This window comes from Falco rusticolus, chromosome 1 (genome assembly GCF_015220075.1).
Source record: "Falco rusticolus isolate bFalRus1 chromosome 1, bFalRus1.pri, whole genome shotgun sequence".
NCBI lineage: Eukaryota > Metazoa > Chordata > Aves > Falconiformes > Falconidae > Falco > Falco rusticolus.
The window spans coordinates 76,386,896-76,399,706 of NC_051187.1; the positions used below are offsets into that span (position 1 = coordinate 76,386,896).

General features: G+C 38.3%; 1 protein-coding gene across 5 annotated transcripts in view; it reads left to right on the top strand.

The window, feature by feature from the left end:
- Positions 1 to 12,811, top strand: part of TBC1D14 (TBC1 domain family member 14) — a 70,492-nt gene that overhangs the window by 43,210 nt on the left and 14,471 nt on the right. For all 5 annotated transcript variants that reach the window (XM_037385397.1, XM_037385389.1, XM_037385405.1 and 2 more), the window contains 7 exons: positions 1,925 to 2,042; positions 3,570 to 3,676; positions 4,580 to 4,660; positions 6,083 to 6,177; positions 7,215 to 7,286; positions 8,657 to 8,785; positions 12,322 to 12,431. In XM_037385397.1, coding sequence (XP_037241294.1) covers positions 1,925 to 2,042; positions 3,570 to 3,676; positions 4,580 to 4,660; positions 6,083 to 6,177; positions 7,215 to 7,286; positions 8,657 to 8,785; positions 12,322 to 12,431 — 712 coding nt within the window. The remainder of the gene's footprint in view (positions 1 to 1,924; positions 2,043 to 3,569; positions 3,677 to 4,579; positions 4,661 to 6,082; positions 6,178 to 7,214; positions 7,287 to 8,656; positions 8,786 to 12,321; positions 12,432 to 12,811) is intronic.

Here is a 12,811-nt window from a genome sequence, read left to right on the forward strand (position 1 = left end):
AGTTCTAGAGTCTAGCAGGAAACAATTTTTAAGTTGTAATTCTTAAATAACTGAGTGGCATCTGTTCGTGGGTTTAAATACTTACTAATATGTTGAATTACCAGTTACCAGTCAAATTAGTGAAGACTAGACTGAGACAACTACAGGATATTTGATAGTTTCATGTTGGGAGCAACCTGTTTGGGCTGTAGTACGTAACTACATAATTTTCCACATAGGAAAATGTATATAGTTATGTTCATTTGGTAATCTGACTCCCACTTGAAATTCATAGTTTTCCCAAGGTTTTGCTCATAATCTCATCTGACATTGTTCACAGAAGTGTCTCAGGAACACTGTACTGTGCACGTTGGTTAGAGCTGACAGCAGTGGTTTTCTTCTGGTAATATTTTTGACCATCTGGGGTTTCTAATTAAAACCAAGCATTGCAATAATAGGAAATTTGGGCTTACAGGAGTTATGTGTCCGCTGAGAGCTGCTGGAAATACTGGATTTTTTTCCCAGGTGGGCAGACCTCTGAGCCTATATGAAACAGTGGAAAAGTGATATGAACACAGGACTTGCTTGCTTTCTGCAGCTGACTTATTAATAAAAGTATCCTCTTGTGGTTTTGAACATCATACACCTACCAGTGAAGTTCTGACTTCATATGACTTCTGTGTTAGTATATCCACTTAAAGTGTGGTAGTCTGAAAGAGTTTCTCTGATCTTTCTTTGCATGTAAAGTAGGTGGTTTGGGAGAAATGGGATCATGCTTAGGTTAGGCAATGGGTCAGGTCTTTGTGCTGTCTTCACTGGACAGGAGTATGTTATTCTGTCCAGATAAACACCCTGCCAACCCATTTTCCCAGAAGCCACTCAGATGAACAGCTTTGCAGAGTGATGTATTGTGTAGAGGTCAGGAAATCAAAAGAGTGTAAACACCATCCTTTTGTTCAGATAAAAACTCAAAGCCTGCATTTAGGCAGGCTTACAAAGAGCTCATAGCAAAGCTGAAAATATTATTAGGCAGTTGATACGGTTCTGCTCAGGCGCAGCTTCTGTTCAGTTTTCAAGTGGGCCCATCAGGTTGTAAATGTTCATTCTGAAGACTTTGTTCATGATACTGCTGTTCTTCAGTTAGTTTTCCTTGCCAGGTCAGTACCTTCCCACATTGTAGACAGTGTGAGTGTGCATGCACATGTCACGTATTTGCACTCTGCTGCTATAAAGAATGTCTGCTTGCATTTGTTAAATTGTACATGTAACAAATTTGCTGGTGGAAAAACCAGTAGTTGATGATGCCAGAAGAAATACTGAGTGATAATGCAAAAATGAAAAATGTGTTTAAATGAAACATCAAAAAAGTAGTCTTTTTAATGAGCTGAAGATTTCCTGTGTGTGTGTATATATATTTATGATGTATGACATTTAGATTAACCATAGGCTAAGTATCATAAAAAATGTGGCTGTTGTCTTTTTAAGTATTGTCAGGAAATCACAACACTTAAGAGTGGGGGAAAAAATATCAAAATTTATTATTTTATCCTGTATTTTTGAGTCTGACATAAAAAAAGGGGTGGGCTTTATTAGGAAGTACTTCTGACCTGCGCTGCGAGGTGGGGCTGCTGGCTGTCAGAGATGATAGTTCAGAGTTACTACTGTGGTTAGACTTGAAGGGTCAAAGGAGCCATATATTATCCAACTCCCTTTGTTCTATCCATCAAAGACAAGCTTTATGTGTAGCTCCACTTCGTTCTTTATTCACATTTGGCATCACTGCTTAGCTTGCTGTATGTCTGGGAAATTTTCAGAATTTGAACAGTCCACTGTACTTTTAAGTGAACACAGCGTGCTTTTCCATGCCTGTGTAGCCATGACTAGCTAACTCTGAATATTTGGTTTCTGATTTTATTAATGTAAAAAGGAAACTGCTTTTCTGCAGAGCTTAAAGAAGCCCAGAAGAGGAAGAGACAACTGGAAGAACGCTGTAAACTGGAGGACAGCATCGGCAATGCTGTTTTAACTTGGAACAATGAAATCTTGCCCAACTGGGAAACTATGTAAGACAGTATGTTATACTGAGTTTTAATTAAAATTGCTGAGTCGGTATCCTGAAGAGAAGTTACAAAGTTAGCAAGTATAATTTTAAATTATTGTCTTGGAAGCTTTTGTTTGAAAGTCAGTTTTGAACAGTTACAAAGAAAATGAGCAACATGCATTTCGTTATTTCTGGAATGGTGGCTGGAGGTGATGGGAGTTCCGATTCTTATTATTTGTCTTTAATGGAGGTTCAGGATTCTCAGAAACTATGAAATGCTGAGAAGTGATCTGTGGTAGAGGACATCTACCTGATCTATTGATGTTATATTATCAGATGTAGATTGAACTACATGCATGGTATTGTGAAGCCTTTTTAATTACACAGTGGTATACCTGCTGGGATAATCAAGTGATGGAAAAAAGTAGTAGTGAATAAGTTATTAAAAAAAAAAAATAAATGCTAAAAGATTTCTTGCAGAGACACAGCACAGACAATTGGGAAGCTGCCTTCACTGTCTAGTTTTTCATGGACTTTGGCTAGTCATCCTAAAAAAACCCAGCCCTGACCCCCACCCCTGCCCTGAATATAACCACCACCATAACAACATAAACCAGCCTCCACAGCACTCGGTTGCAGTTCATGTAATCATGGAATTCAGTTGTCTTGAGAATATATGTTAAAACTATGGACAGAATTTGTTGAGAATGCATTTCTGGACAGCTGAGGAATAAATAAAGTATAAGGAAATTGTGGATTTAATGTTTCTCCTACATCTGTTACCACTGCTGTAAAATTAAAGATACATTTTTTCTGTATTGTTTTATAAATCTAGAAGTTCCCCAGTGTGTTCACTATTTTATGTTTTAGTTCAGATTCGGCTTTTAGATAACTTTTAGACAACTGGATTGTTGTGGGTTTTGTCACTACCACAAACTTTCATTGGTGTTTAGGTGGTGTTCTCTTCCTCCTTCTGGGCTCTCAGATTGCTGAACATCAGCTGCGGCCATTTCAAAGCCTGTGTTCTTTTAAAATGTCTTTCATGCTTCCACCTAAAAGTTATTTCTTGTTACATCTTCATGCTTTTTCTGGAGGATTAGAGCTGTAAAGCTAGGTGGGGAAACTGCATGTGTCATTCACACAACAGGGTGATAACAGAGGGGAGAGGGTAGACTTACGTTAACCTGGTTTTGTATTTTATCTTTGTGGAGATCTCCAGCCTTTAGCATAGGCAGTGGCATAGATAGAGATTTTCTTTTCATTTGTTTATGTCTGTCCTCTACAATTTTTACTGGTCAAGTGTGGTTGCAGTGTACAGACGCTGTGATGGCAGTGCTTCTATCAAAACAAGCCATTAACTTGAAGTAAGCTTTCCTTTACAGTTCAAAGCAAAATAGCGCTAAAGAACGGGTACGTGCAAATTATGTTTGACTTCTTGGCCTGTTGATAATCATTTGGTTTGGATCCATTCAGCAGTGATAGGAGGACATACTTGCAATTCAGCTGGCAGTGAAATATTTCTTAGAATAGTCTGTTTTACCTTAAACAGGTGTTGTTCCCGTAAAGTTCGAGAGCTGTGGTGGCAGGGCATTCCACCAAGTGTGAGAGGCAGAGTCTGGAGCCTGGCAATTGGCAACGAGTTAAATATCACCCACGGTGAGACTGGATTTTTGTCTTTATTGTCTTACAAAAAGAAATAATTAGGGGACAGTCTTGTATATATTATGGTATATTAGAACCTGAGGTACGGATGTAAGGAGATACTATCCAGTTACACTTTTTTGATGGTACTTTTTGTGTTTTGTTCAAAAAATACAGTGCCTTTTAATCTTGTAGCTGCTCTAGAACTGCTGCTCTGAATTGTTTCTGATTATTGTCACTGTGTCTTGCTTTGATGTTAGATGGAAATGGTCAGAGTTAGTGACTCTTTGAAACTTAAAATTGTTAATTTTGTAATGCCTGTGAGTATGCATGTAGTGTGCTTTCTTTGATTTAGAGCAAGATGTTAGGTTTGTGAAAGATTAAAAGACCTCTGGGAAAATTTGTAATTTTGTTCATGTGTGTGTTTGTGAAAACAGAAATAGTGTGCTACTTCAGAGTACAGAAAAATGCAGCTCTGAAAGACTAACATGTTTTTAATTCCAATTAATGGAATTGTGGTAGACAGCCTGTATTCCTGCTGTATTGTGCTGCTTTTCTGTGCTTAGATGGCTTACCTTGGGTGTAGTTCTTACACGGAATTTGCTAGACTTATCCCAGTTATGCATCCAGACTATAATTTTGAACATCAGTGCTCTGTAAGAAAAGTAAATGCTTGAACATGAAATGCAACTTGTGCTTAGGTTGTCTTTCCTTTCCACTTAGTATTAAGTTACAGGTCAGTGGCACAAGTCTTTCAGAATCATAACCTACTGAGAAATTCCAACTACTGTGTCAGCGTTACTGTTAACTTGTAATGACTAGGGCAGCACTGCTCGTGTGGTAGGTAGGTAGTACCCAACAGTGGACATAAGCATATACAAATAGTGGACTTGGTTTTCTCCGTTCTTCTTTTTCCAGAACTGTATGATATTTGCTTGGCTCGTGCCAAAGAGAAATGGCGATCACTTAGCACAGGAGGTACTGAAGTAGAATATGAAGGTATGCTTTTTGTGACTGATTTAGCCTGTGTTACAGAATAAGAGATTTTGTAAAATTGTTCCTTAAAATCAAATCACAGATTTTTAAACAAAAAAACCCAGCTATAAAGATGTGTCTGGTAGTAAAAAGAAAACATTGTGGAAGCAAGAAACAGTTGTATTCTTTTTTCTCAGTGAAACTCTGGTCTCTTATAAAACACGCTTGTTCATTTTTCTTCATACACTATCTCTACGTGCAGTTCTTATTTGATGCAAATTTGTAGGCAAACTAGGAAAGTTTGGGGATTACAGTTTGAATTGCAACACTAATACTTTGCTGCATCTGTAGTTTTGGAATTGAAACTCAAATTATAGCAGAAAATTGCATTTTAGTCGCTTATTGTAGCTTTGAGCCCATCTCTTGGGTGTGTTTCAGAGACTAGCAATTTATTTTTGCAGACGAAGTGGTTTGAGTTTTACTAATTGATTGGGAGAGTTGTCTGTTTCTGAGAGTGTTTAAAACTACATGCAGATGTTTGAAATTGCCTTTGGTAAGTAATTATGCTGAGCAGGAAGAGGAGAACATAGATACCGGCAGTTATCAACAGAAAAATATTTCTGATTGGAAATCCCCTACTTTGTTCTCTTAAGATGGTCCGCATCTTAAGTAAGACGGTATCTAGTACATTTCCAGCTTCCTCTTGCACTTTATTATCTGGAGTATAGATGCTCATGTGACTGGTGTAAGCATTGGCAGTGACAACTCTTGGTTTTCGATTGCTCAATAAGCAGCAGTAGGTAATTCCCAACTAGACTTACCAGAACAGACAAAATACAAATAAAACTTTTTGATATCAGAAAGAAAACTAATGGTTTAGAAATCTACTTTGTATGAGATTATTTCAGTTATGGAGAGTGTGTTGCAGTGTCCATGATCTTAAACAACATTACATATAAAGAGGCAATAAACATGATTTTGGAAGGAGAGCTGACAGTAGTAAAGATAGGTGGGATCCACCACATGCTGCTGCTTCAGGACTTCTCTCCCACTGCAACCTTTCCGGAGGCAGCTACTTTAGGAGCCTCTGGGAAGGCTTGTTGAGGATGAGGGGTCACAGGTTAACAGGCTTGTGTCTGTCTAATGATTTGTCAGCAGATACCAGTAAAGTCCCTGGCCTGCCTTGCCCTGCGTCTTTCCCTGCATTGCTTCAAAACGTATTGAGGGCAACGGGCACTGTAGGGTTGCCTTGGGTCAGAACATACTTGCTTCTTAGCCTTGTTGCTGAATTCAGGAAATTGTCCTGTCTATACCTTTATTCCCTAGTATTCACATTGAAATAAATGAACTGTGTGAAAGCCAACACTTCCGGGGAGCGGGAAAAAAGGGAAAAAACAGAGTGTACACTGTTCCATGTAATAAATGCAGTAACTTTGGCTTTTGTAGACGCTGGATTTTCTGCAGCTGACAGAGAAGCAAGCTTGGAGTTAATAAAACTGGATATCTCAAGAACGTTTCCTAATCTCTGTATATTCCAGCAAGTAAGCAATGTTAAACTTTTGTCTTGACTTCTCAGAGAAATTAAGTTTTACATAATCTTGCCTTTCCCTTCACTAAAATAGCCCATTGAGTTCAAATCTGAAGGAGTACGCATCTTGAGAGTAAAAAGTTCCTAAAGATTTTGGAAGACTATAGACAGTCTAGGAAAGAGTAACCTTAAGGTATTATACATTTGGAAGAGGCAAAAAAAAAAATCTGTTGCCTAATCATCATGATTCATCTCGCCCAGTTCATGCTGCTTTGTCTGAAGTGATGCAGGTATTTCCAAGTCAGTGCATCAACACTGCCGGGTTGCAAATCCGTGGTAACTGAGAGAGCACAGCTCGTGCCAGGTCTGGTGGCCTTTTTTTGGTTTGATGCAAGACCAATTTAACTTGTATGTCTTTGTTGAGCTTTAACAACTTACTTTAATCAGATATCTTGACTTCCCATACACAAATTTCAGCAGCCCTGTAAAAAGTTTAGCTTGTGATAAATCAGTGGTTTTGGGTGGAAAACTTTTTCCTTTGGAAATTCTCAGTCAGTCACAGTACTCAGTGTAGGATACGGCAGCTGTTAATAGTCAACAATGTGAAATTCTTGAGAGAGCATGTCATTCTTGATCTGCTCTCTGTGTCTTATGGCATATTGTCGTTCTGACTGTTTTCTTCATGGTTGAATTCTGTCTCTAGTCTAATAGACAAGTCGTTCTCATTAAGTGTTCTGCTTCCTTGGCACTATTGTCAAAGTGCTGCTAAGCTGTAAGGAATCTCTTGGGCTTGCATTCCTCTTCTTTAAGGATTTAATATGTAATCTATGTATTGGATGAACTGTATGCATTTGTAGTAAATGTGGTGTGGAGGGCTGTTTCATGATTTTAAAGCCAAAATTATTTTGAAAGACTTGGGGCTGTTCAAAGCTGCATAGGGAAAGAATGTGTCCTTCGTCAGAAGTAATAGATACTGTGTGTAGCACTGAAGGGCTTTTAATATTTGTTGTATATACTCTGATGTGTTGTCTTGGTTTTGTTTAATTACAGGGTGGTCCTTACCATGACACGTTGCACAGTATTTTAGGAGCCTATACTTGTTACAGACCTGATGTAGGCTATGTAAGTGAAGAATTTTTTTTTTTCAGGGGTGGGGAGGGAGAACTAGGGAAAAGGAGGATTGTGTTAATCAGTCCCTTGTAGATCAGTATTAAATGATTCTGTGAAAACTTGTGGGGTTTCTGTGTCCTTTCTTTTATTCCAGTACAGGCTTGGGAAGTGTACGTAATGGTTCTGTTGCTAGATTTAAGCGTTTTAACAGGTTAAGTAATTGCAAAACTCAAAAGTATGTACTCCGGAAAATGAAGTCAGAAGAGAAGATGTAGTTAGATTGGTTCTTTGAAGTATGTACTGTTCTTAATGGCAGTCTTACTAAGAGTCTTCTGTTGAGTATCTTACTCTTCTTGATAATGCATTTCTGTGCCTTTAGCATTGTGAGATTCTGGGACAGTCTTTAAAGCAATGCTCATTGAGGCTACGTGAGCTTCCTCAAAGTTTTTGAAGTAGCGATTATGAGAGGACTAAGTGGATTTCAGATACTTGGTTTAGTCTTTTTTTTCTAAGAGCAGGGATATATATATAGGAGCTTATTCTTTATTTGGGAGAAGTTGTTTTAGAGAAGGTAAATGTAGAAAGATAATGTTCCTATTCTGTGAGAAGCTTGCAATGCTTGGCAAAAACTGCTGAACATGACTGCTGGGAAACTAGAAAAAGGGCAGATCAGGTGGTGTGCTTCATTTGGCATGGAACCTCTTGTATTGGGAGGGAGCTTATTCCTCAGGTTTGCAGGAAGGACAGCCACACCTTGGTCCCTGTGACTCTACAATGGCAGCCCTATATCCTCTTGAGTGAGCGAGCTTTGTCGAGCTTCAGCATTGATTCCATAGCATACTTTGTAGAAAAATGCAACAACATCATGAGTTTATGGTAAATGAAACACAAGCTTAATCTTAAAATGGTACTGCTTCTCAAATGAGTCATTGCAGTTGTCTGTAACTGCTGGTAATTGATTGAAAAAGGAAAGAACAGGCCTAGACTTTCTAGTGTCGTAGTGCAGCTTTCCACAGGTAAGGGTATATATATGACCCATCCCTAGGAGAAGAAGGTTTACTTAGATTAATTCTTTTTTTTTTTTTTTTTTTTTTAAGAATAAGCTGTTTCTTTATTCTGCATATTCAAAAGTGCTGTCATCCTAGCCTTAGGAGTTTTACTTAGAGTCTTGAAAGGAGGCAGCATGGGATTTGTTAGCTTCCACACTCTGAACGTGTAATACCAAAGTCACACGGGTTTAAAAACTCATGTGTTTCTGAACGTTCTGCAAAATTCAGCAGCTCAGCAAGTGCGTTGAACAGTAGTGATTATGAGGAAAAATGAGGCAGTATTCTTGGAAAAATGCAGTTATTGCTGAATGGTAATGCTTCTCCGTTCCTCAGGTGCAGGGCATGTCATTCATAGCAGCAGTGTTGATCTTGAACTTGGATACTGCAGATGCCTTCATTGCTTTTTCTAACCTGTTAAATAAACCCTGTCAGATGGCGTTTTTCCGTGTGGACCATGGCCTTGTAAGTATGCAAGAAAACTGTAATTTGACATGTAGATATGTGTAAGGAAGGTTTAAAAAAAAAGTAAAAATGAGCTCTGTAGCTTGGAAAATAAATCAGAATTTATTTTAAAGCAACACACTTAATAAACAAATACCCCCCACACATATATACACGCATACTCCCTTAAAACACAAACCAAACCAAAAGCCACCCACTAACCTTTCTGAACAGGCAGGTGAATGAAATTATTCAGCTGCTATTTTATGCTTAGAGAATAGTTATGAGAATACTATCGTAGGTGTTTTTCAAATTGAGCCCCGTAGTTGAAAGGTGAAAACACCTCAGTATTAGAAGTGTCTTGAAGGTGCTTTTTATCCCAAATGAAGAGTGCTAAAAATAAACTGTTGCAGGGGAAACCAGGCTCCTCATATCTTATTGTAGCAGCTGTGTTTGAAAAAAGGAGCCTGGGGTAATCAGATGAGCAGACCCCTCTAATTTTCAGTGGGAGGTGGTTGCCTAATTCTTTCTGGAATCTCTAAAATTCCTTATTAGCATGTACATTGGGCTATTTGTATACCATGGCAAAATAAGAGACATCTCCTGAAATGTGTTTTTAATTTACTTTAAAATTATTTTTTTGTAAAATATATGGCATTCTGTATTTCTTTATAACTTATTTACCATTTAACACTATGGAAGTAGGATCTGCTTCTCAGGAGTTCAGATGGAAGAAATAAAGCAAGGGAATGGATGACATCAACAACAATCACTTCTTAAACAGTAGGACACTAGGGATTCTATTTCCTGCTGGAAAAGCAGTATGTAATTCCCTGTTGCAGCCCCTGAATCTCCTCAGTTGTAAATGGCCATGAGAAGACGCACCACAGTGCAGGCAACATTGCTAGAGACGTATCAGTCATCTCCATTACTGTACTTGGAAAAGATGACAAGAGCCCATCTTCTTGGCTCTTGTGGGACCCCTCCTGGAGTACTGCACTCAGCTCTACATACTCAGCCCCAACATAAGAAGGACGTGGACCTGTTGGAGTGAGTCCAGAGGAGGGCCACAAAGATGATCAGAGGGCTGGAGCACCTCTCCTCTGAAGACAGGCTGAGAGAGTTGGGGCTGTTCAGCCTGGAGAAGAAAAGCCTCTGGGGAGCCCTTACAGCAGCCTGCCAGTGCCTAAAGGTGGCCTACCAGAAAGCTGGAGAGGGACTGTTTACAAGGGCATGTAAAGGGGTAATGGCTTTAAGGTGAAAGAGGGTAGATTTAGATTAGATAATAGGAAGAAATTCTTTCCTGTGGGGCTGGTGAGACACTGGCACAGGTTGCCTGGAGCAGCTGTGGATGCCCCATCCCCGGAAGTGTTCAAGGCCAGGCTGGATGGGGCTTGGAGCAACCTGGTCTAGTGGAAGGTGTCCCTGCCCATGGCAGGGGGGTTGGAACTGGGTGATCTTGAAGGTCCCTTCCAATCCAAACCGTTCTGTGATTCATTGTGCAAATAGGGTTCATGTGAAGATGATTTTGGAGTTCAATTTGCTAGAACCAGATAGGGGTATTTTTTTAGCTGAAACAATGGGGGTTTTGGTGTGCTCTTGAATAGTACTGTTTATTTCTACTAGCCTAGCTAAATAGAGGCTACATGGTAAATGAATGCTTACAGAAGAGTAGAAACAGTGATACATGATATAATATTAGCATACTGTGAAATTAAAAAGCCATGATTAACACCACAGGGAAAAATTTGTACCTAATAATTCAAGCAGAGTAGTGACACAGGAAGCCAAAATTGTCTCACTTGGCTTAATATACTGATCTGCTGTCTACCCTCATCTTTTTCTGTCAGTTTTACTGCTTAAAAACCAAATACTGATTTGTCTTAACATATAATTAAAAAAATAAACCCAGTTTAAGTTAGTTGTGGAGATTATAGTAATTTATACTGATTTATCTTGACTTTTTTTGTTGGTTACAGTTTTATTAAACTAGAGGGTTTTTTTTTAATTACTACTAAGTAAATGTCTTGCTGAATGTTGATTAGATCAAGATAAATACCTTAACAGTTACTGCTTTTCTCATAGAGCTGCCTGCATTACTATCAATAGATGTGATTGTAGCTGTTATGTGTAAGGTTCCTTCTCTGAAGTACTTTTGAAACACTTCAGTAAACACTCTTACTGTGGTGCTAGCATGCAAACAGGTAATTTTTGAAGTAAGACTGTTGCATTACTTGCTGCCTTCTGCCTCCTTGCAGATCTTCTATGATGCTTAGATTTCATGCACTTAAAAATCCATATTGGGAAGCTGTTTCACTTGCACAATTCTCTAGGGTTCCTAGATTTCAGATGTCGTGTTTGCCATGAAGCTGTTTCTCAGTAACTGGCAGTTCAGAGATTCTACATTACTTTGTAAGGTTATTTCTGTAGCATGCACCCATCTCTGGCTTCTAAGCCTTACACTCTTAGCTCACTACCAGGCTCCATTTTTTATTTGCCGCTGTTAATGAAGGTAGTCTACCATCTGTAACTTCATTCAGATGAAACAGGAAAAATTTCTGTAAGGATATTAAAATAACTGGGAAACCAATCTGCCATCCTTTAAAAGGATTTCAGACAAAAGGCTCCTCTTTTCCCTTTACTGTCATGATGTTATGGGGAGAAGCATGCTGATACAACTCATACTTTGAAGAAATCAGAGCCATTCTTTATGGCTTTCATTGGGATACTGTAGTTAAAATTACTGAATCAGTCAAGGACTTTGCTTAACTTTACTCCCTATAGTATCAAGAGGACAGGCTAGGGGGGAGCTAAAAAGCCTTTTGTTTTTACCTTCTAGTTGGATTGGAAGATTTTCTTTTTCCATGCCCTCTGTTACGAAATTTGACGTAAATATTCAAATTTTAAAATAACATGTTAGTCATCATGTGAAAAGCAGTACAGCTCAGGGGTTACCGTATCATATGGAAATTACAATCTGTTTCTCTTGCGTAGGTGCTTTGTCCTGATCTTTGGCTTTTCTGTGCAAACTTCATCTTTCCCTCTTTGTAATAAAATGCTTATTATTTCATGTTAAAATTTATGGTATAAAAGAAGCTTTGGTATTAGAATGTGACTTAGAACTGGAGCCAACTGGAATCTTCATTCTTGCTGTGGACTATTAAATTATTTTTTTGTATTCCGTTTTATAATCCATTGGGGTTTTACTTAGTATGATATTAAATTACTGCCACGAGCATAAAGCACCATTCTGTTATCATAATTACTTTGCGAAATCAGCAAATATCTTCTCTGCTGCTGGTATGTCTCTTTCCAAAGGAAGCTGGCAAAGACCCAAAACAATAATTACATTGTTTAGTATGAGAACGGTATATAGAGTGTATCTTAAACTCTTTGTGCTTGCAGATTCTTTCATGTAAATGTTTAGCTCTTCATGATAACGTGTAATCCATATGATCCTGTTTGTGAAGAGTATTAATCCAACAGATGATAATACATTTGAGCCTATTAATAATACAGCTAACTTGTTTTTTTTTCTCCCCATTATATTTTCCCAGATGTTGACTTACTTTGCTGCGTTTGAGGTATTCTTTGAAGAAAATCTGCCAAAGTTATTTGCTCACTTCAAAAAAAATAACTTGACTCCAGATATCTATCTCATTGATTGGTAAGACATTGAAAGTATAATTACTAATGTGCATACTAGTGTATAGCTCCATGTCAGTATTCATGACAGAAGCTGGAGTGCTCTGGTTTAGTGTTCTGTTAAGATAAAGGCTTTATCTTTTGTTCAGTACTTCAGTTGTCAATCCAAATAGCTCCCACATACTTCTGTGATGTCTAACATTTGCCTAACTTTTATTATTGTACTTGTGTTGGGTTTTGAAGCTTATTTTGAAATACAGCTGTATAGCAGTGTTTATCCATATTTAGTGCATATTTGGAATCATCTTCTGAGAAAATATTTTTCTACTGATGGGCAGGTGTGTCCCGGGGGTGTATATACAGAAAGTATTGCTAGTCATACATTTGAAATGTGTAGTTTGT